At 35.9% G+C, this 22865-nt stretch overlaps 1 protein-coding gene across 1 annotated transcript in view; it reads left to right on the forward strand.

The window, feature by feature from the left end:
* The first annotated feature begins 4386 nt into the window (after positions 1-4386).
* stt3b (STT3 oligosaccharyltransferase complex catalytic subunit B) overlaps positions 4387-22865 on the forward strand; it is a 49152-nt gene continuing 30673 nt past the window's right edge. Inside the window, exon 1 of the mRNA XM_067404735.1 lies at positions 4387-4925. Within this exon, the coding sequence (XP_067260836.1) occupies positions 4669-4925 (257 nt within the window). The 5' untranslated portion in view covers positions 4387-4668. The remainder of the gene's footprint in view (positions 4926-22865) is intronic.

A 22865-nucleotide genomic window follows, 5' to 3' on the forward strand; every position in this document is an offset into this window, starting at 1 on the left:
TTTTAGCTTAGCAAAAGCATACAAAACTGCCAGAGAAAGGTTGCTAGGCAACAGCTACGCACATCTTTAACGGCGGGAAAAAGCGCTGAGGAGATACAACGCCTGTAATATGTGCGGTCAAATTGACCGCTATGGCCATTCAAGGTAGAAATACTCAGAACTCTTTTGTGTTTTGTAATTTTAATAAAATAACAATGTTAAAATAAATTTTACATTAATTTAAGAAAAGTCATGGAACTGTAGTTATATGGGTTTTATTTCAACAAAGTTATTACATTGCAAATCTATAAAACGGTCAAAATGACTGCCTTGGTAGTTCTAGTGTTAATATGTACGCCCCCAATATTTGCATATGCCAGCCCATGTTTAAGGCATTAGACAATGGCAGGATGTCCGGATGTGCACAGCAGAATCAACAGACTAGGTAAGCAAGCAAGGACAATAGTGAAAAATGGTAGATGGAGCAATAATAACTGACATGATCCATGATATTTTTAGTGATATTTGTAAATTGTCTTTCTAAATGTTTTGTTAGCATGTTGCTATTGTACTGTTAAATGTGGTTAAAGTTACCATCGTTTCCTACTGTATTCATGGAGACAATTTTCATTTTTAAACACTTGCAGTCTGTATAATGCATAAACACAACTTCATTCTTTACAAATCTCTCCAACAGTGTGTAATATTAGCTTTAGCCACGGAGGACTATCAAACTCATTCAGAATCAAATGTAAACATCCAAATAAATATACCATACTTATGCGATTAGACATGTTGCATGACAAACACTTTGTAAAGATCCATTTAGAGGGTTATATTAGCTGTGTGAACTTTGTTTATGCTGTTTAAGGCAGTCGCAAGCTCGGGGGGTATAGGGAGCACGAGAATTTAAAGGGGCCGCAGCCTGAATCGGAGCATATTTGATGATGCCCCATAATAGGCAGTTAAAAAAATGAATAAAAAAAATCTGTGGGGTATTTTGAGCTGAAACTTCACAGACACATTCAGGGGACAACTTATTACATCTTTTGACGTTCTATGGCACCTTTAATGTCAAAATGCAATGGGTAATTGCTTTGGCATTTAAATAAGAAGGGAACTTCTGGATTACAGAAATGTTCTTGGTGCCATTCTCTAGGAACACAGCTATAAAAATTAAATAATGACACCAGGAAGACCAACTAAACAAGAACACCCTGAGCACACCGCAAAAATATCATGCTCTTAATCCTGTTCTTTCCAGTAAAAAGACATAAACATCCTAAAAGCAAGATAAATGTTTGTTTTTTGTTTTTTTTTTTAGTTTAGTGGTAGCTTTTAAGCCCTATTGAAAAATATCAGTCTTTACCATTTTAATTATCAATATTTGGTAACACTTTAGTATAGGGTCAAATTCTCACTATTAACAAGTTGCTGATTAGCATGCATATTACTAGGATATTTGCTATTTATTAGTACTTATAAAGCACATATTAATGCCTTATTCTGCATGACCTTATTCTAAATCTCTTAATCATACCCAATACCTAAACTTAACAACTACCTAACTAACTATTAATAAGCAGTATTTATTGAGGCAAAAGTCATAGTTAATAGTGAAAATTGGACTCTAAAGTGTCACCCAATATAATCTAAATGACTTTACAATTCACAAAGAGTATCAGTTACATTATTTCCAAAAAGTAACTGGAATTTAAAAAAAATATTTTAATTAAACCAATATATAAAAATCCAAACTAATGTCAAGACCAATGATTCCACTTATATTTTGAATTATATATGGATCTATATTTTCAACAATTATTATATATCTGTGGAGGACTGATGGTTAAATCAAATATTAATTGCATTGATTGCAACTTTTTATCCAGGTGGTTGCTGTGCACTGGCATCATGGAAACTGTGGGTGTCAGCAGAGGTACATTAAAGCTGTTCCAGATCAGAACAAGACTTACTTGACAAATATTTGACACTTAAAAAAAAAAAAAAAAAAAAAAAAAACTTTTGGCAAATGTGATTTGTTTTAAAATGCTAAACATCTCTCCAAATTAATTTACCCTGGTAATGTTCCTGATGAAAAGGATGTTTAAAAAGCTGTTTTAATCAAATATACAGGACACAACCATTTTTCCAATACAATATAACCGAAGCCACACAGAGGCTTCAATTTTTCCAGATGCTAAGCAGAACAATAATCAATTGGCTTAAATGCATCTATTGATTTTGTACTGGCACATACTTGATGTTGGATATTGTCTGCAGAAACTGATTCCTTGCACTGTGGATAGAGGCATGTTTAACTAAACCAAATGTTTAACTTCTAGTTTAGTGGTCACTGTTAAACACCATATCTGCAATGTCACATTAATGGATAACTTGAACATGTATTGAAGCCTGAGCAATCCACTGACCGATTAAGGTTGCTTTTAAAAACCTTGTTATTTTTAAACATGACCTTCAAGCTTAAAGGGATAGTTCACTCAAAAATGAAAATTCTGTCATCATTTACTCACCCTCAAGATGTTCCAAACCTGCATGAACTTCTTTCTTCTGCTGAAAGAATAATTAAAAAAAGAAGATATTTTGAAGAATGTTGGTAACCAGACAGGTGACGGTATCTACTGACTTCCATAGTATTTTTCTCTACTATGTAAGTCAGTGGCTACCGTCAGGTTACCAACATTCTTCAAAATATCTTCTTTTGTGTTCAAGATAAGAAAGAAACTTTTGGAACAACTTGAGGGTGAGTAAATGACAGAACTATCCATTTAATGCTGAATTACCCTTGAAATAAAACAAAGTTAAGTTAAATATACAATCCATATAGAAACATTTTTGTGTTAATAAAAGTTTTTTTTTTTTTACCATTAAAACTCATTTAAGTCTTGCTATACTGTATGAGATGTAATGGAACTGATTTCTACTGTGCCTGTGATGTCTCAAAGCAATTTCTGCATACAGGTCTGTGCAAAGCTTTAAAAGGCTGTATGATCTATACTGCATGCAGATTTTGAAAAAGTGTGTTTTTAAGCAACATATTCTGGATTGACATTATGCTTCAGTGTTTGAGCCTAAAACTGGGATCATGTTTTAGGGGGGATACGGAAGAATATGAGAGAACCTGATCAAGGCAAAGAATTCACTTTGTAAATTTCAGATCACAATCCTGTGTTACTGTGGTGTAACGGTAAGATGCTATACTAAATTAAAATATTTTGAATGTTCATTGGATATTTTTATCTCCAAACACTTCGGCTTTAAAGCATGAGGTAAGCATTTGCTTGAGAATGACATTTTCAAACCATTTTATTGATTTATTTAGCTATAATTTTTTAATGACTGATAGCTGATACCATGTGTCAGTTGTGAAGTCATTCAGATCTATTAAAAATGGCAGATAGGCTGATATTGTTTCAGTACAGCAGCTTGAAGGCTACTTAAAATGCGTGCCTTATGCAGTTTAGTTTCTCAAATCAATGTATCTTGTTATTTTAGGATGAATGCACATTTTTGCTAGAGAGAAACTATAAATACAGATTGAGAACTTTGTTTTTTGTTGCAGTGTGCTCAGGATGTTCCTGTTTAGCTGGTTTTCTTGATGCCATCATTAAATCTTTTACTGCTGCAGGTTTTCAGTTTATTATTGTGCAATATGTGTTCAAACTGTGTCCAAAAGCAGGCAGCAGTAGCTGGCATAACAAATACAGACACATGCAATGCATGCAGATGTAATATACACGGTTAATGTAGCATGTTTGCCAAACATTTGATCATCACAGAAGGAAAAATTGACCTAAAAATGAAATTGTCATTAATCAGACACCCTCATGTCGTTCTAAAACTATATAACTTTATTTCTTCCGTGAAACAAAAAGTATTACACTCACTGCATCTATATATCCATACAATGGAGTTACAGATGACTAAGCTAAGGAAGTCAGTATCCCTAAAAGCTCCTATGAAACGAGTAAATGTTGACTAGACGTTCATTTTTGAGTGAAACATACGCCTTTTTCGCGATAAAACGTAATAAAAAATGCCTGGCACAAACTTTATGTCGTGATATCAAATCAATCGTTTGACATCCGCATAAAAATATCGTTTGCGTAGTACGAAGGCAGTTTTTGATGCAAAATTCATTTATTTCATTGGTGTATCGCGGCACGGCGCCGCGACGGTTACTCGTGCTGATTTGCTCAAACGAGTGTCCGTTAATTCAAACCAGTGACGGGATTCGCTAAGCTCCTGTCAACGCTTTTCCGTTTGTGATTAGCAACGTTCCAGACTGTGCGTGATCTCATTGGCTTCTGGCAGTGGTTTGCTTGCAGCGGATTGGCTGAAAGGGTCGCGCGTGTGACCCGCCTTGTTCTACCTGTCTCGCTATGAGAGGCTGAGAGACTCTTCCTGCTGTGTAGGGAACAGAACCGCCCTGCTCACCCCCTCCTAGCTGTGGATCTCGTGTGCCGAATGGTACAAGCCGGTTAGCATGCCACTCAGACGCGGAATCTGCTGCAAATAAATCCAAATTGTTAATACACAACGTCAAATACCTGCAGTTGGAGCGAAGGCCTGGTTGCGCAGAAATATTGGCGCCGAGGAGGGAGCGGGTTGGTGGAAAGAGGGGTGCGTGGCGGTGGGAAGTGCTTTCCTAACCAAATCCTCCAGAACATGGCGGAGCACCACACCGCCTCCGACTGTAAGCACAAAGCGAGCTCCAACGCTGGAGGTTCGGTCTCGGGCAACGGACGGCCCAATTCCCCGGCTGGATGCAGCGGCGGAGGCCTGTCCGGAGGTCTGACGCAGCCGGCGGGATGGCAGTCTTTGCTGTCGTTCACCATTCTCTTTCTGGCCTGGTTGGCAGGGTTCAGCTCTCGACTTTTCGCAGTTATTCGCTTCGAGAGCATCATTCACGAGTTTGACCCTTGGTGAGTATAAAGGAGGGCGGGTTTGTGGCGCATTTATAATGTAATGCATGGTTAATCTCGCCGTGAATGAAATGTCCGTGCGTGATGCACAGAGCTGTGCGATCCTTCATTCATCTCAGTGTGATTGTCTCAGGAAGCGTTTTGTCTCTGTCAATGCTTGACAATTTTGACACGTAACCGCATGGCAGTTGCCCTCCATCTTTTTATAATTCACAATAATCGAAATTGACTTTGGTTGCGTTAGCAACATGCTGTTGTAATTTAGCACGACTGTTGATTACTATCTGTTGAGATATAATGAATATTACACGGTGTGCTAAAAATTCAGATCAGGAAATGATTAGAAAATATTGTTTCTGTTACTATTGCTTTTTGTTAATTACTAAGGAAAAGTAGTTCAACAGTGTCTAAAAGCTAACTAACGTCATTAATTCTATTATCTATTCAATTATGCACCATTACATATTCATTACATACTAGTACCTACTCTTTTGCTACTAGTCACCTGATTACAATTGGAGTGCACACAAGAACTAGTGTCTAGTCAATTAGTTGTAGGAAAATGTAAAGAATAAGTTCTGTACTCCAAATAAGTTCCTTCTGACTAGTACCCATTCCAGTTTTGCCTCTTACTAATCATAAGTGAATATCTGAGAACCACAAATGACTGTAGTGTCCTATCACAAATGTGCACTAACCAGTAATGTAATAGTTAGTTGGAAAAATGACTAGAAACAAAGAAGTTGTATCTGATGAGAAATATATTGTGTTCTCCCTATTGGATCACATTTGCTTAATATGGATGACTGTTTGTTAACATTGATTATTGTTGTTCTGTATTGACTATAAGCTACTCTGTAACAACAGAATAGTTACTTGTCACTATATAATATAATATGGATTGCTGGTAATTAAAATAAGTTTTAGTAACAATAAAAATGTTCAGGTTTTTAAGAAATAAGTGTTAAATTGACTTGCCGTTCAGTGTTACCACCTCCTGATATTAATGTGTGCATATGTGGTTTATTCATAAAAATCTGTTTCATAACAATGTCATATTTGCAGATAAGTGTAATTCTTTTGATCCATAGAGCTGTCAAATGCAAGCTCTTAACTTCTGCTTTAGAGCTAATGGTGTATTTTTAGCTCTAAAATGTTTAATCCATTCATGAATCATCAGTTTGAATTAAACCCCTTGAGCTGTAATTGCATCCAATTGAGACTCAAAAGCATTTACTTTCTTTTCTTTAACATATAGACACATACTGTCAATTATTTCCTTTTGTCCTTGAAGAACAGTGAAGACTTACCCCTTTTTTAATTAAACTGTTATATAAAGTCTCAAGGTGGTAAATGATGCTGGATGAATTTAGGTCAACTTCTGATTTTATCATAATCTGAAACTTTATAGTCACGCTTCTCACCATGACAGATTCTTTAAACACAATGGTTTAATCAGGCATTTCAGCAGTTATGTTACATTTCTTCTCTAAAAGAATAACGGCAGGAACATCCTTTGACGGTATGGTCCCAATTTTCAGCTTTGCAGTCATAACTGCTAATCTTGAGGGTCATGGTGCTCTGCATTCATTAGTCTGAATGGAAGATCAAACCGTGTTATCTATGTGCTTAACAAATTTAACTCCTAACCTGCCTCCTAGGCTAAAATAAATGATATTCAACTGACAAAACATCCTCATGCAAAGCAGGTGATCATGAGTATAGTTTTGTTTTTTTTTGGTTGTTGCCAGTCATGGTTTTCCTCTTATGCTGTAAAGCTTGGTCATTACTAGCGATGTACCGAAATTTCAGCAACTGAAGGTATTTTGACCAAAATAGCATAAAAATACATTTTTGGTTTTGGAAGGCTGAAATCATTGACGAAAACAGTGACAATTAATGAGCACTTCTGTGATGATACGTTTTGACTGTCAGTGTCTATTTTGTCCAGTGTGCATTAGCTACAGCAGGTGAACATGTCAGCAGTGTGGACGCATTTCACCGTGATTAAAAAATGATGCTAGAGTAGAAATATGTAAAATTTGTTTGGCTGAAATTGAGAGAAGGCTTGTTGCTGAAGGACTTGATGGTTTAATTTATTACCTGTGAAAACAACATCAGTCGTTTAGAACAATAGTTCATAAAGTTCAATTACCCAAATGTAATTACTAAAACTTTTTTTCGGCGCATCACTAATCGTTACACAGTTTGCAGTGTGTAATGTCATGTATAATAGTGTATTTAATTTATGATGAAACGCACAAACTTGCTTGCAATTTGTTTGGTTTATGGACCGTAATCTTGCAGAAAACTAAAGTGTCTCAAATAAAACTCTGAATCTCTTTCAAACATCTGAAAACATTAATGTGGCAAACTCTGGCCAATATAGTGATGTCTAGCTTGAAAGCGTTTATTGCATCAACCACATCCTTTCAAGACGGACAGATAAAAAAAACAAAAAAACCTCAACCCTATGTTCCCAAATTCCCGGAAGTTGCATCTATTTAGCCAATCAGATATAGGTTGCTAGATCGAGAAAGTACATCGCTGGTCAGGATGTGAATAGAATAGGTCACAAAAAACAAAAGTTTAAAAAGTTCATAAGACATGTGTTGCCTTGATTTCACAATAGCAAAATTAGCCTAAGATACAAATCTGGCCACATAATTTTCAGTGTTTTTCACACTTGCTAAGACATTTCTTAACACAACCAAATTTTCAGACTAAATTCACAAAACGACCAACTCTCCTGGCAAAATAAAATCTTCTCAAAATCAAACAAAGCTTTCAGATCATACACACATCAGTCAATATATAAACTAGAGCATTCATTAGATGCCTCATCAAAAAACAGAGAACATGGCATCCAGAGCATGTATTTACAGAAAAAATGAATATTGTGTACAGTAAACAAATTTTGCAGTTATGTAAAAAGTATTCTAATCGCTACTTGGTAAGGTGACTATATATTGTATACAGTATGTACTGCAAGTATTGTATTGAGTATTTGTATAGTTGAATTTCTGTATATTCAGATATGCAGTAGTCCTACTGTTAAAAGAGGCAACTTTTTTTTGCCTGCAAAATCAAGGTCAATGAAAGATTTGTTCTACCTCAGCATTTGGTCTTCGTGCCAGGTCTGGTCTGAGGACTTTGTCTGCATCACTGCCGATGATGTCCCTTGCCAGGCAAAGGGAAAACCCCTCTGCTGTGCTGGATCCAGCCTTGTCAACACTCTCCACACTTTGCTCTTTTTCGTCCTCATCCACCACCTCTTACACATACACTTCCTCTTCTCCGATAGTTTCCATCTATTGTTCGTATCAACATTCAGTTGCAGTTGCAAATGGTGTCTAACTATGTGAACTTGTTTAAGGTTTTGCTAAAAGAGTGCTTTATTTTATTTGACACGTTTAGGCCACTGAGAATTTGCTTCAAAGAATGGGTTTTTAGTATTTTAGCAGTTGATTAAAAACTATAGTAGCATGTTAACCGGACATCCATGAGCAGAACTCAATTTCCTCTTTGTGGTCTATTATTGAGTCCCCTAAACTGCACGTAAACCCAAAACAAACTGTGGTTGGTTGGTTTATATGTTCGCCAAACAGCATTTTTGTGTAGGAATAGATTTTGCCGTCCTTCTGATTCAGTTGAGTACTGCAGTGCAGTAGGAATGCCTACTAGCAAACAATAGCACAGCTATTTGGCGATCTACAGCGATTTAATGTGAACTCTATGTGTGAACACCCCTTAAAGCGCACGCTTTCATTGGCTCAGGGTTGCATTGACTATATGGAGTAAGTGACTATATGAGCACCATTTGCATGAGTAGATTTAATTAGCAAACGGGTCATTGCTGTTTGCTAATGGCCTTTCTGAATTGTATTGGTATAGTTTTCTAAAGCATTTACATATAATGGCTCAGCCATCCGAGCCTGTGTCATTAGCTCATTTTCATTCACAGAGTTCGTAAAACACAGCATATTCTGAAATGGCATGACAATTTATTTAGCTTGATGCTACTTTGTTCCTCTGATGCTATTGCACACTTGGGCAAATATGTTGGCATCTGTTAACGTTGAAGTGTTGTTGTTGTTGGTGGTTTTTTCTTTTTTCAATGTTAGAATAATTTCTCCTGTCCTTGCTTGTTTAAGCAGCTTAAAAGAATAAAATTGGCTCAACAAATTGTATGAATTTGAGGCAATTTGTTTGGCTGACCAATGGCAGATGGAAATAAAATCTGCATTTTTGCCTTTCAGAAATGATTCACGTTACCTTTTATTAATTATTTTATTCCTTTCACATTTTTAAATATGTGAATAGGTGTGCATTTGTAACATTTGTCTATGCTATGTATGAAATGTATGTATTTTTTGTTTGTTTGTTTGTTTTTTTTTGCCTTGTCGCTGCTCGCCAGTCTGTTTTCTTCCATTCCTTTACATAGTCTTTTCTGCCTTTTGTGCAATTGTGGAGCATTCAAACGGTCTCTGATGTAACCCACTGATTGCACTTTTTAGAATTATATCTGTCTGTTTGTTCCATTTATTTAGCTGTGAATAAGACATTGGATTCTTGTGATTCATAGTGCTTACCTTTTGTTTGCTTGCACACATGCGAGTGTCCTCTCAAGTGTGGCATTGACACCTCTCAGGCTATTGTGTGCTCTCGTTCAGTAATCTACTTTGACATGCAGGAGGAGTTTTTCTTTTTTTGCTGGCAGGCGTGCATTGGCTCAGATTGATTTTCCAGCTCTGTTAGTCATATGAATGTTGAGAAGCTTTTAACTGCGAGAGAGTGCTCAAGTCCCTTTGTAGAGGTTGGGATGGAGGTCCCTCTGGGTTATTGGTTTCCTGGGCACAGATTGGGCCTAGTCTTGGATTTGAGCCTGCTAACACTCACCAGTGATTCAGCATGCAAATATATGTACATTTTAATCTTTGGACAATTTTAAGCATGCATCTAGTACTTCAAACATAGGAAATATGTAGCATGCTAAAATAAACGCCTACATTTGAGATTTGCAGACTTTTGAAACGTGATTTTCCCTGTAGTTGCACCAGATGTTTGGTTTTGTCTAGTATTGAAGGAAAGTTTATTCATCCTGTCTCTGTAAAAACACCATTTAAAAAAGCTTTGAGACTGACTGGGTTCCATAAGTGTTTGGAAATTGTAATAACTCTGAGAGCACCTTATTTTCAAATGCTTTGTTCAAACAGATTTTTTTTTTCTGTTTCCAGCCAGAGGCTTCATTGATTTGAGAGCTCAAATGAGTAATTGTTTCATGTCCAGATAATTTCAGTGCAACACACTCATACACACACTTTGGTTCTCTGGGTGTCTCATTTAGATCCAGCACACTGCCCCGAGCCTGCTCTGTCCTTTCTCATTTTTGGATTCTGGAGTGTTGTTTCCTGTTCTGCTTTTCTACTCTTAATTCCTCTAGTGTATTTTCTGTCTATCGTTTTTCTCTCACTTGCTTTAGCTTGTGCACTTCTTTCACCTCTCTAAGGCAAGTAACACAGCCTGCTATTAGATCTGGAATGAAAGTCGAAATGTGTCGACCTGTAGAGATGTTTATGTGCTGTATATATTGTGGTAGGCATACTTTTGCTGCTATCAGTGGGTGGGAACCATTTACATTATTTACATGCAACAAAGAATCGGGGTGTTATGAAAAATTATAGAGGAGGACCTGAGCAAGTTAGGAAAAAGACAACTGTACTTATGGCGTCTCAGGCATAGGTTAACATAAAATCAGATTTTAAAAATATATGTGTGTATATAATATATATATATAAAACTTTTTTTTTTTTTCTTAGATCAAGTGTTGCATAATGTTATGAGACATTTAGTTCATTACGAATTTATTTACTTGTATTAAATAAAAGGTAGTCAAATAAGATTTAGTTATGGTTACTTAATGATTCATTCAATTTAAAAATATCAATGTAGTATTGAAGTCAAATATTGCCACATTTTGAAAGATCTTTTTTTCCACTCCCCAACTCTTATATAAAATTGATCATACTGTGAAATGAGTCTGATCATTGCCCACATCTAACCCTTATGTTCTCTTTGCAGAAATAAGGGCAGCAATGCAAAGCTCATATTTCTGTTTTACCTTCCCCTATTTTCTTTGAATCCCTCTCCGCTCTCTTTATCCATATGGCATTATCCATCCACCCTTGCGTTAATTGAGCTTTCATCCTGTATCTCCCTGACCGCGGCTGCATTGTCTGTGACGGGCATTCTGATCTGAAGAAGCATTTGAGTGCCACTTATCTCTGAGCTGCCTGTGGAGTTGAGCTGCTCTCTTGTATATCTGAATGAGATTCTACTTTTATTGGTGGATATGAGGAGAATTATAATGTTTCAGGGACCACAGGGCTCTTGTTGCCTCTGCTTGGCCTTGAATATAAGTCATCTGATTAATTAGTCTCAAAAAGGAGGAAAAGATGCCAGGCACTAGGGCTGGGCAATATATCGCATGTGATTGTCACGCGCATTTCGTCAGTAAAGTCGGTTCCCTGATTACCACTAAATCACCATCACCTGCTTTCAAATGGAGCGGCATTTAATAGACAGAGCCATAGTTCACTGACAGGCTACGCAATATCGCGTTCATTATCGAAGGCGATTCATCTGCGATAATGAACACTATATTGCGTAGCTTGTCAGTGATCTACGGTTCTGTCTATTAAATGCCGAAAGCAGGTGATGCCGATTTAGGCACAGGTCATCTTTTTACCTTGCTTAGTGTAAGTTTCTCCAAATATTATTAAAAGAGTAGTGGGAAGTCGCATGTTAATTGGGGTGGTTTAAATGGCACCAGGTATTGTGGTGGTGTTGCACACCACCTTTAGCTGTCTGGTTAGCATCCCTAATGCCACTGCAGCTTGATCCAGGTTTTTGACCCCTTCATGTTTGTCTTTTAGCCAGCTCATTAATATTACAACTTCCTGTTCAACTGAATAGAGAGTTCCCTTGTCTTTAACATTTCAGTGTTTGGCAGCCTGAATCATTGTTGTCAGGTCATGGTAAGTTGACCTTCATGTCATTTCCCTTTTGAATAGTTAAAAGTCTGATTGTGGTCTGTGTAGTAATGGAAATGGAGGGGTGGATTTTTTATATATATAATATAATATAATATATAATATAATATATAATATATAATATATAATATATAATATATAATATAATATAATATATATTATATTATATTATATTATATTATATTATATATATATATATATATATATATATATATAATATAAATTAATATAATATAAATTAATATAATATAATTAATATAATATAATTAATATAATATAATTAATATAATATAATTAATATAATATAATATAATATATATATCTTTTTCCTCCTCAAACGGATAGAGAACAGTCTGAACAATAACCGTAGAATTTTTGAAGTCTGTACATCCAGTGCTTCCCACAGGTTTGAAATATACTTACGGTGGTAGCCGGGTGAAAAATCCTATTACCCACGGCACAAAAATGGTCTACTACATGTGACACAAATAATGTGTGGTATTTTTATTTATTGAAATTAATTTTAATTACATAGCATATTATTACATTTAATTACATACTAATATTATGCATTATTATGCATTGTAAATTATGCAAAATTGCAGCATTTAAATGGTTCTCCTTTTCCTATGTTCTCCTTATAGTGTCTCTCTCAGTGAATGGGACACAGATTTTACTAGTAAAATTTATAAAATGAATAATATGTGTCAAATAATGTTCTTAGTCTTTTCTTATTAAATGGAAATCAAATTAAATACAACTTATCGTGTAACCAAAATACCAATAATGCCCAAAAGAAAAAGAAAATTACTTTGACTTTTGACTACTAGACTTTTAATTATAAACAAGCCCGAAATACACCGGGACTCTTATTTTGAAATGTCTGTACTATTGCAGGCTGATCCTTCAGTTTCTAACAACCGTATAAAACCTTTTATATAAAGGCCATGAAGTAGACATTGTAATAATTCATCAACTTGAGTTCATTAGCAATCGCTTGGCATAATTCTGCACTTTTCCCTGATTGAGAATACTTTTGAAGCAGTCTGAACATAAAGTCTGAAGCGCTGTTGCGCGAGCTTGTAGAACGCGCAACAGCGCCGCCTTGTGACTTTGCAAAATGCAGCGCCCCTGGGAATGTCAGCGGGAGTAAACAGTTCTGACGCACGCATAACGAGCAGGTACGAAACGACTAGCTATTCGATCGCGGATGGTTTCATTATCTTGCGCGGATATAAGAGGATAAAAATAATGAAAGCAAAAATGTGTCTATAAAATATACTTGGGCGGCCGTTATTATACATGTGCGGCCCGCCCAAGTAAAGTCTATGTATGGGAAGCACTGACATCAGTCCTTTTTTCTGATTCATTGGCTCAAGATGATTAGTTTGAAACTCTATTTTTCGTCATCGACTATTTTTCCACCATTTTTAATTTTCCGGGAGAAAAAATAACTTTTTGAACTCCTCCTAGACTGCTACTTTGTTTTTTTTATTAGTTATTTTATTTTAAAAAAATTGAATTGGATCATCTTCAGACCATGGTGAAAAAAAAAAAAAAAAAATGGAATTCAAGTTAATTCATCAAACCGTTCTTGATTAACGTGCGAACCAGTTCTCCACAAAGGGTGTGAGGCTATATTTTTGCAACTCTTTAGTGTATTCTGAACAAACTTGGTGTGTTATGACAAATGTTTTGTAAAGAATTTAACTTTTAATTAAAAAAAAAATACAGATTTTTCTGATGAACAAAAATATGATGCAGAAAATATCCGTTTTGTGCCGAAGCTGGTGAGAAATTTGGCAGAGCACATATAATCTGAACTACTTGGCCAGCAGGAACAAAATCTTTGTTGTCCAGCCCTGCTTTATCTTTAGCTGGTATATCGCCCACACCTAAATGGAAGTAAGGTTTTAGTTTCTTCTTTGCTTCTGTATCAAGGCTAGTTGTGTCTGTAGCCTTCTCCCACTCAAGTTTCATTCATGCAGTGTCATCTTTGCTTGAGGTCAAAGTGGAGCAGTTAACACGGTCCAATTGACTGTGAAAACATGATTATGGGGGCAGTTCTTTTTTTATTCCTTCATATTGTTGGAGTCTTACAGCCTCTCCTGTTTATTGAAAACCTGCATGTGGTCCATGAGGTCACTTGCAATATAATATTCCACCCTGCCCATTTCTTATGATGGTTGTTATTATGATAGTTCGCAACTGTAGAAACTCATGGATTTATAATGCTCAAACAAGGGGTGCAAGGTTTGTTTTTGTGGCAAGAAATGAAATGAAGTCAAGTTATATATTAAGGTTTCCTTACAATAATGTTGTTAAACTTCAAATCTTTTGAAGGTGGATGATAGCTTTGTAGACTAAAAATTAAGGTTCTTTTTTTTTACTGAGGTCTCAATCTTATCTTGTCAAGTTTTCTTTTATATGTCAACAAGGCAAACTTTGTGGTTGCCAGTCATTGTGAATTTAATTTCTTTTTTTTTTTTTTATATTTCTGCACCAGATAATTATCGGTGAGAATTAAGCATAGATATGGGATCATTAGCAATTTTCAGAGTCGTCTTACAGAGAAATCTAGTTCAGGAAAAACCTATCAGTCTCAGTGTCTAGTTAATAAAATGTAAGATTTGAAGTAGCACTGATTGCCTAATTATTGCAGACGGAGGTTTTCTAATCTGTCATCACACAGTGATATGCTAAATATTAATCGCTATGGTTTTTCAGCCCACTTGGGTAAAGTTATTTGCTCTGTGTGTGATACACAATACGTCGCAGGCGTCTGTGTGCTGAAACGGAATAGGTTTTAATTAGGATGTGCTCACTTAGCTGAGCTGCTTTGCATTCACAGCACAAGCTTCCCCCTTGCCAATTACGGGCCCTCAAAGTTATTCCAAGAGCGTTTGATGTGCTTGTGTCAGGCGGGACGAACTCCTTGTCCTCATCCGGAAAACCTTCCGTATCGTTCCTCAAGGTTAATCAGTTCTTTTATGTTGGATTAAATCTCCAGGAAATGAACACAAAGGAAGTGAGATGTGAATTTGGCATTTGCTGTTTGGTTTTCCTCCTCCCATCAGCGATTAAAAAGATTAGAGGTTTTTCAGTATGAGGCTTGATCGATGCTTAAATCATTCAGACTGATTGCTTTGACCAGACGTGCTCGATGCGTGAATTTGGATTCTTAAATATAGTCAGGCGTTTCATGAGTTTCTCCTTTTAAAAAGAACAATCTCCAAATTTTATACAGCTGACTGATCTGTTGATCCAGCCAGTTCAGTTATGAAATCTTTTTCATCCTTTTTGTTTTTCTTTTAGAGTCTAGGTCAGTAATAGAGCCATTGATGCACAAGAAAGTACTTGAGTTGTTTGCTAAATTTCAGAGTCGACATTCTCATTGGTTGTATTCTGAGCTTCAGACATCATGCTTTTACTTGGAAGAATTTGGTGACCCTTCACAATAAGGTCCAATTAGTTAACGTTAATGCATTAACTAACATTACTAATAAACAATACATTTATTACTTTTGCTAGTTCATGTCCATTGTATAATATAAACGGATTAAACTGTTGATTTTATAAGTATGTAAGTACATTTTGTAATTGACATTAATTAAGATTAATACATGTTTTAGAAGTTTTTTTCACTGTTGGGTCATGGTAACTAATGTTAACAAATGGAACGTTTTTGTAAAGCGTTTGTCATAAATTCTTATTGGCTTTTTAATAATACATCAATCATTATTAGTTTCATTTTCACTAACATTGTAAAACAGCAGAAAGTACAAAGATTAAAATCTGATAGATTACATCTCAAGTAAATGATTTATTGTGCTTTGTAAAGGTCAGAATTTATTTAAATACATAACAAATAATTACTTACAAATGTCACATTTGTAAATTGATGATGCATTTTTTTATTTCAGTTGGACAGGAAAATAAAGTGTCTAGAGTTAGGTGTGCAGTGTGACCAAAATAGGAATGCAGTGTCCATTCTCCAACTTCAATTCCATTCAAAATATATATTTTAATCTTGTGATCAGCCTTGACATTAAAACAATTACCGGCTTATTGTATTGGCCAGAAATTTAATATCAGTGCAATAAAACACCTCTTTAAAAAAAAAAAAAAAAAATTTAGAGACCGTTTTTAACAATTTGAAGACATTTTTGAATTTTAGTCCTTCTCTTTCACAGGATTGAGGATTCTGCAAAGCACCAGCACTCACTTTTACTCCCTGACATATTTAATGCACACAGAAGACAGCGCATCTCATTTTATAAACCATAACTCTTTTCCATATATTATTCAGCCATCAAACCTCTTTCTGCTGAGTTGCTCTGCCTAAAGCAGTCTTGCTTAGACAGACCCATTTTTAATGGAGCAGGTAAAAAGAGCAAACCTAGCTGAAACCCCATCACTCCTCCATCAAAACTCCAACCTGGCTATAAGTTGCAGTCTTCACTTTTTTTTTTACGGAAGAATCTATGGATTCACAGAACACCTGTATTGTTGAGGTTTGAGCTCTTTGCCTGGACTTTGATGTCTGTTTTACACGGGCTATATGAAGGATGCTCAGTACCAAAGTAGTGTACTTTCTCCACTGGGTGCTGACATGGTTTTGTTGGCATTTTCTTGTTGATGGTGTAGTCCTTGTTTTTTTTTTTTTTTGGAAATGCTGGTACAGGCCATGACATAAGCTTGTGGTGCAATTGAACCAGAATCTGATGTTAATGAGTTCGAGATGTGTGTGTTTGTTTGAGCTATACTGTTTGAGGTCAGATACGTGGCCCCATGGTCACCTTTAAAGCACAATAAGCATAAAACCCCCTTTTAATTCTTTGAAGGGTGGAAGACTGCCTTATTAGATCACAGTAATTGGCTTTTTGAAGAGGAAAAAGGTTAGTGAAGGAATAAAAAGTCCCAAGGAACATCCACAGACTGTTTATCTCTCAGGCTACATCTATTTTTGTCAACTAGAAAATAGGAATGTGCAAAACTGTATTTTAAAAATTCACTTGTCTGTGGTTTGCCTGAACGTCTCCTTGACTAATAAGGAGCCCTGTGCAATAGGCTAGTTTTGGGTTCACCAGACACATGTTATTTGCATTCAAACAACACTAGATGCTACACAATGAAATGTAGAAAACGAGCAGCTTGGCACAATTTTGGCAGAATAGTTACTAAAGGATATCTACAGTTCTGTCCCAAAGATTTTTGTTTTTATATTTCTCTCCTCATTCATGACCATTAGGATTATGGTTGGGTGTATTTTCTTAAGTTAATATTTTAATGCTAATTGGAGCATCACCACTAATAATTTACTTTTGGTCTAGTAGGTGACTATTGTCATCCATCCCTACTAGAAAAATAAATAACACTAATAATGAGCATGAAATGGACTTTGCCCAATCTATTTTCTAAATGCATGTAAAGGATTCATCCGTGTATGTTTCGAATCATCTTTTTTTTTTTTTACCTCTCAATCTTGTGAAATGACAGACCTCTCTCGAGTAAAAATTTCCAGACTTATTTAACCCTGCCCCTATATTAGAGTCGACTGCAAGCTTTCATTCAGATCTGCCTCCATCCACTCAACAACTGTTTTACTATTGTATGTCACAATACAGACGAAAATAACTTCCAATACATAACGACTGTAAATGTTCTTTCATTGCAACTTGCAGAATTTTTAAAAATCCTGATGATTTATATGTAATGTAATGTAATATATAATGTAATATAATATATAATGTGTAATATAATATAATATAATATAATATTAGGGCTGTCAATCGATTAAAAATTGTAATCTAATTACATACTCTGTGATTAATTAATCTAAATTAATCGCATACATAATTTTTGCTGTGAAAGTATTAAATATTTCAGGGTTTTTCCTGGGTCAAAAATGGTCTTCGGTGGTGACAGACATGGTCATCCACACAAACAGTAAAAAGTGCCCTACCCACGTGATCTGCGAGCCTGATACTGACAATACCGTACCCGTCACTCTCACTATAAAAAGTTATTTTATAGCTTTGTAAGAGAAGATGCTTTTTTGCTAAACCTGAAAAGTATTAAAAAGTAGCATTTAGAAGTTATATTAACTAATAATTTTCTACCATATACAATTGAATGCACCTAGCTAACAACAACTTGCTTTGTTCTGGTTTCACCTCACTCCAGTCTAAACTAACTGATTTTATAGGTAGGCCTAATTTACTACACATTGTCATTTAAATAACCTGATAATATTGTGGATTATTAAGGCTAATTTTACTAACCACTCTTGCTAAATGGGGTAAGCACACTTATGTTCTCATTTCAGAGTTGTTCGAGTAAATGATTCATTATAGACCGTGTGGACAGATCAGTTGTTGTTATGATTCATTCAAATGAATCTGTTCAAATGAGTCATTAGGTCGCGAATTGGACATTAGCAGACGTTGACGCGTTGCGTGCGAATCGCGTCAGTTATTAGGACATCGCAAAAGATTTGTCAACACAGAAAACACTTCACCACTGGATAAGATTTTCTTTTTGTTTACTGAAAGTGTGGTTTATGCCAGCTGCACATGCAGGGCACCTTTCAGAGAAGATGAGGTGATGTTCTTTTGAGCACTATTCACACCCAGCGGTTATTCAGGAAAAACATTCTCCGAATGCGTCTCGTGAAACATGGATTCGGTCTTACGAACTTTTAGCATTGTGTCAGTTGATTTAGATTATTATATGTGAGGTAGAGAGAGTGTAAAGACTGTGCTCACTTTGAAGACAGAGGGCTCGCGCGCACGAGGGAGGAGCTCTGCTCGTTCTGTCCGTCAGCGCAGCAGTCGTCTCCCTCCTTCATTTTACAGTCGAATGGTGGCTAGAACGGCTCCAGGTTCAAAGTTCAATACGGAGTGGATTAATCTGCGTTATTTTTTTTTTAACGCGTTTTTTTTCTCAGATTAATTAATCGAAATGAATGTGTTATTTTGACAGTCCTAAAATATAATTTAATATATGCGCATATATATGCATATATCCTAAAATATAATATGTGCGTACATTACATTACATTACATTACATTAATAAGCTTCTGGTCATGTAAGTTGGCCTGAATGTAACATTTAAGCCATGCCATCCTGCTATTGTGCTGGTTTATGTTATTAAATTAAGGAGATTTTCATCTTCCATATTTGCAACCCATTTCTTTTTCATCAATAGCGGGCTCCTATCTGCTCCATATTCCAAGCTCCTTGTACTTTCCTTGCCTGCATCCTGATTAAATTGATGAAGGTGATACAGGCGTAATGTCAGCCATCAAATTTAATGACAACCCAGCTTGATGACTCTGTATAAATTACTACAATCATTTTTCCACAACCTCAATCTCAAAGAAATGCATTTTCAGTTTGCTAAGTCTAAAATGTCTGAGTTTTGACCTTTTGAGATGCACAAGGTGTGATGGGGAGGAGTAATCAGAAACTAACACTTGAATCCAGGCTAGCCCCTCAGTCCCATTATGATACCCTTAGTCACAGTGAGACATTTTAGATGTAATACGCTTGCTCTGTTGATTTTTCTCTTCCTTTTATGTCCCATAATGCCTTATACCAGGTCCTTAATGACCACAGAGCGATTTGCAGTGACAATGTGGCCGGAAGTCATTTGTTTTCAATAATAGTTGGAGATTTGAAGTTCACTGCTGAAGACAGTGAAGCTTGTGCAATTTGTTGCATCCTTGGATACTTCAAACAAATAAAAATGCCTTGTCAACCGCCGACAATATCAGCATCAGTGTAAGCGCTTCTTTATGCTACAAGGTTGAGCTCTTTCAGGCTGTACAGGCAATTATTAGATTCCTAGCTTCATTTCTTAACTTTGGTTATTCTATCTTCAGTTGAATTTGCCAAGCAATAAGTTATTAACATGACCTTGCCTTTACTGCAGGCTTTAATAAACTCTGAACCAGTCCTGATACCTTTTAATTGCTTAAATCCGTTCTACATTCTCCAAGTAGTGCTCCTTCTCACCTTCTTGTATGCCGTTCGGTCTACAAGAAACTTCAAAGTTTAAACAACCTTTATGGCTAGCATTTCCAGACGCACTTTAAGCAGCAATTTCTGCCGTACCTTCTGCAGTGGCTGTTAATAAATGTTAGGTTGCTGCACGCCATTGAATGGGACCTTTTCAAAGCTCTGCATGTATGTCCACGCAGTGTGAAATTGAGTTTTATGAAGTTCAGGAGTTGCCGGGAACTTCGAGCAGAATGTGTGTCACTGAGGTTAAACTGCAGAAGAAAGAATTCCAGTTCACTGCTTCCATAAAGACATCTCAATGTATCCAGCTGATAATACAGTCACAAAATCTGATAGTCCTGCACATTGTCTGCTGAGATTACCCCACCTGAAAACGACACGGCTCAGTGTCACCCTGGGTCATTTCCGGTTGACTTCCCTGTGATTGTGTATCCTGGCGAAGAGTATGTAGTCACAGATACATTAGGGTGTTTCAATCATCTCATGATGGCTGCTTTTTATTAAAACAAATAATTTTTTTTTTTTTTTTTTTTTTTTTCTTATATTACAGGTTTCTTATATTAGGTTATATTGAGGTTACATCACAGCAGTCTATTCTCCATGCCTTCATTTATTTTTGCTACATTTTAATGGCTTTTGTTTCATCCTTGTTACAGATCAGACTTAATATTATTATGAGTTTTTATGTATTATTGCATTTTTATATAAAAAAAAAATATATAAAAAAAAAAGTTGACATCATTTCCATTACAGGTTAGTTTACCAAGGAGACAACAGTGCCATTGAAATGTGAGACTAGTGTACATTACCTTAAAAAATGTGGGGTCAGTAATGATGCATTAAATTGATCAGAAGTGACAGTAAAGACATTTATAATGTTACAAAAGATTTTTCAAATAAATGCTGTTCTTTTGAACTTTCTATTCATCAAAGTTTCCTGAAATATTTCCATAAAAATATTAAGCAGCACAATTGTTCTCAACAGTGAGAATAACAATGTTTCTTGAGCACCATATCAGCATAGTAGAATTATTTCTGAAAGGTAATGTGTCATTGAAAAAGTAATGACTGCTGAAAATTTGGCTTTGCATCACAGGAATAAATTACATTTTAAAATAAATTAATTGAAAGTTATTTTACATTTTGATATGTCACAACACTTCTGTTTTACTTTGTTTTTATCAAATACATGCAGCCTAAGATGCTTCTTTCAAAACTTCTTACAAAAAATTTAACCATATTATTTGTGTTTAGGATTCATAAAATGCTAGAAAGACAAAAAAGTTGCTCATTTTATTCCAAGAATGTCATTTGTCAATGTCATTTCCACCACAGAATGCCATTAAACACAAATACATCATTTAATGTTGATTTGATTTGCATCTTCTGCAATGCATTTGTTCACTTTCTGATAATTTTTATTGGACAAACTGGATCTTAAATAGTAATTGTGTAAAAAGGTGTTTTTGAGTTTATTTTCTAAAAGTCCTCAGGGCCAAAAGTGCCCACAATTGAAGAAACAACCATTAATGCAATAAGAATTCAACTCCTAGCAGTGTATAACTTCTTTAATGCAAGTCAGTTCACTCTATGGTCGTCTTCATAACCGCATCCCTGGGCAGCTATTCATGTAGGTAATAGGCATTAAAGTACAGTGTCTATTTGCTTGAATGGGAAAGAAGTCTCCAGAAGATTGCGTTTCAATAATGTATTTCAAATCAGAAATAAAATCTGACAACAAGGGTATCATTTAGGTTTGCTGGTGTGTTCATGTTGTTTCCTTGCAGAAAGGACATTGCAGTGCTCAGTGAATGCCAAAGACCCGGTTCAGATATCAGATTGTGATGGAGAGTTTGACCATGCCAGTAAAGGTTCTTGAATCTTTAGCCTCCCTAGAGAGGGAAGAAGGGTCGGAGAGGTGCGGGGATGGGAGCTAGCAGGTCGTGGTGTCAGTTAGCAGCCAGGGTCAGTGATGCATGGTTTGTGTGCTTTAAAGGGCTCTTTAAATACACATGATTCACAGTTCTGCTGTTCCTCCTACTCAAGCGCCAGGTTGCCAGATTCTCTTGCAAACGCCAAGCGTCTCTTGCCAGTGAGACTGCTGTATTACAAAATGGTAAGGACATTAATCTGATGGCAGGCCGTGTGCTGACACTTGCCATGCATGCAGAATCTGATTAAATAAATCCAGAAGTAATGCATTTCTATCCCAGTGGACACAATTTACTTGCATTAACAATAGCAGCAATCAGGAATTCACTGAAGCCGTAAACTTTCAATAAGAGAGCAGTATTTGATGGATCCTAGCCAGAGCTGATGCTATATTTTACGTGAATGAAAGTGAGCTGCGTCAGTTCCAATAGGTTGTGCTGTCATGAGGTCCTAGTTTAAGGATGTGCAAGACTAGTTGACATTGGAAATACTGGTCGTTTTCTTCTCTCTTTTTGCACAGTGTTTAGCTTTAAATTGTTACAAAAGCTGCTTTCAAATTATGATCATGTTAATGTTACATTTTAAAAAGTTATTTAGAAAAGGGTATAAATTCATTTTACGTCAGACCTTGCATCCATTTGAAATGTCCACTTGGAAGATGAGCAAGGTGAGAAATGGAAAAGTTTTGAGTCTGCTTTGTTTAAACTGGCATATAACATTTGAGCTTGCTTATAGGATTGTTATAACACTGCTTACATGATGACAACAGATCCTATGCCAATATCCTAATGAGTAGAATACCTGTTTGATTAATCCTGTTTGGTTCAGTTAAGTAGGTTATTTCAAATGGATTGTTAATTTACACTTTGACTGTCTTTTGGGGGGTTTGTTAGATTAGTAGACTACAAATTAGCCTGAATTTAGTCGTGCC

The sequence above is a fragment of the Chanodichthys erythropterus genome, chromosome 2 (assembly GCF_024489055.1).
Source record: "Chanodichthys erythropterus isolate Z2021 chromosome 2, ASM2448905v1, whole genome shotgun sequence".
Lineage (NCBI taxonomy): Eukaryota > Metazoa > Chordata > Actinopteri > Cypriniformes > Xenocyprididae > Chanodichthys > Chanodichthys erythropterus.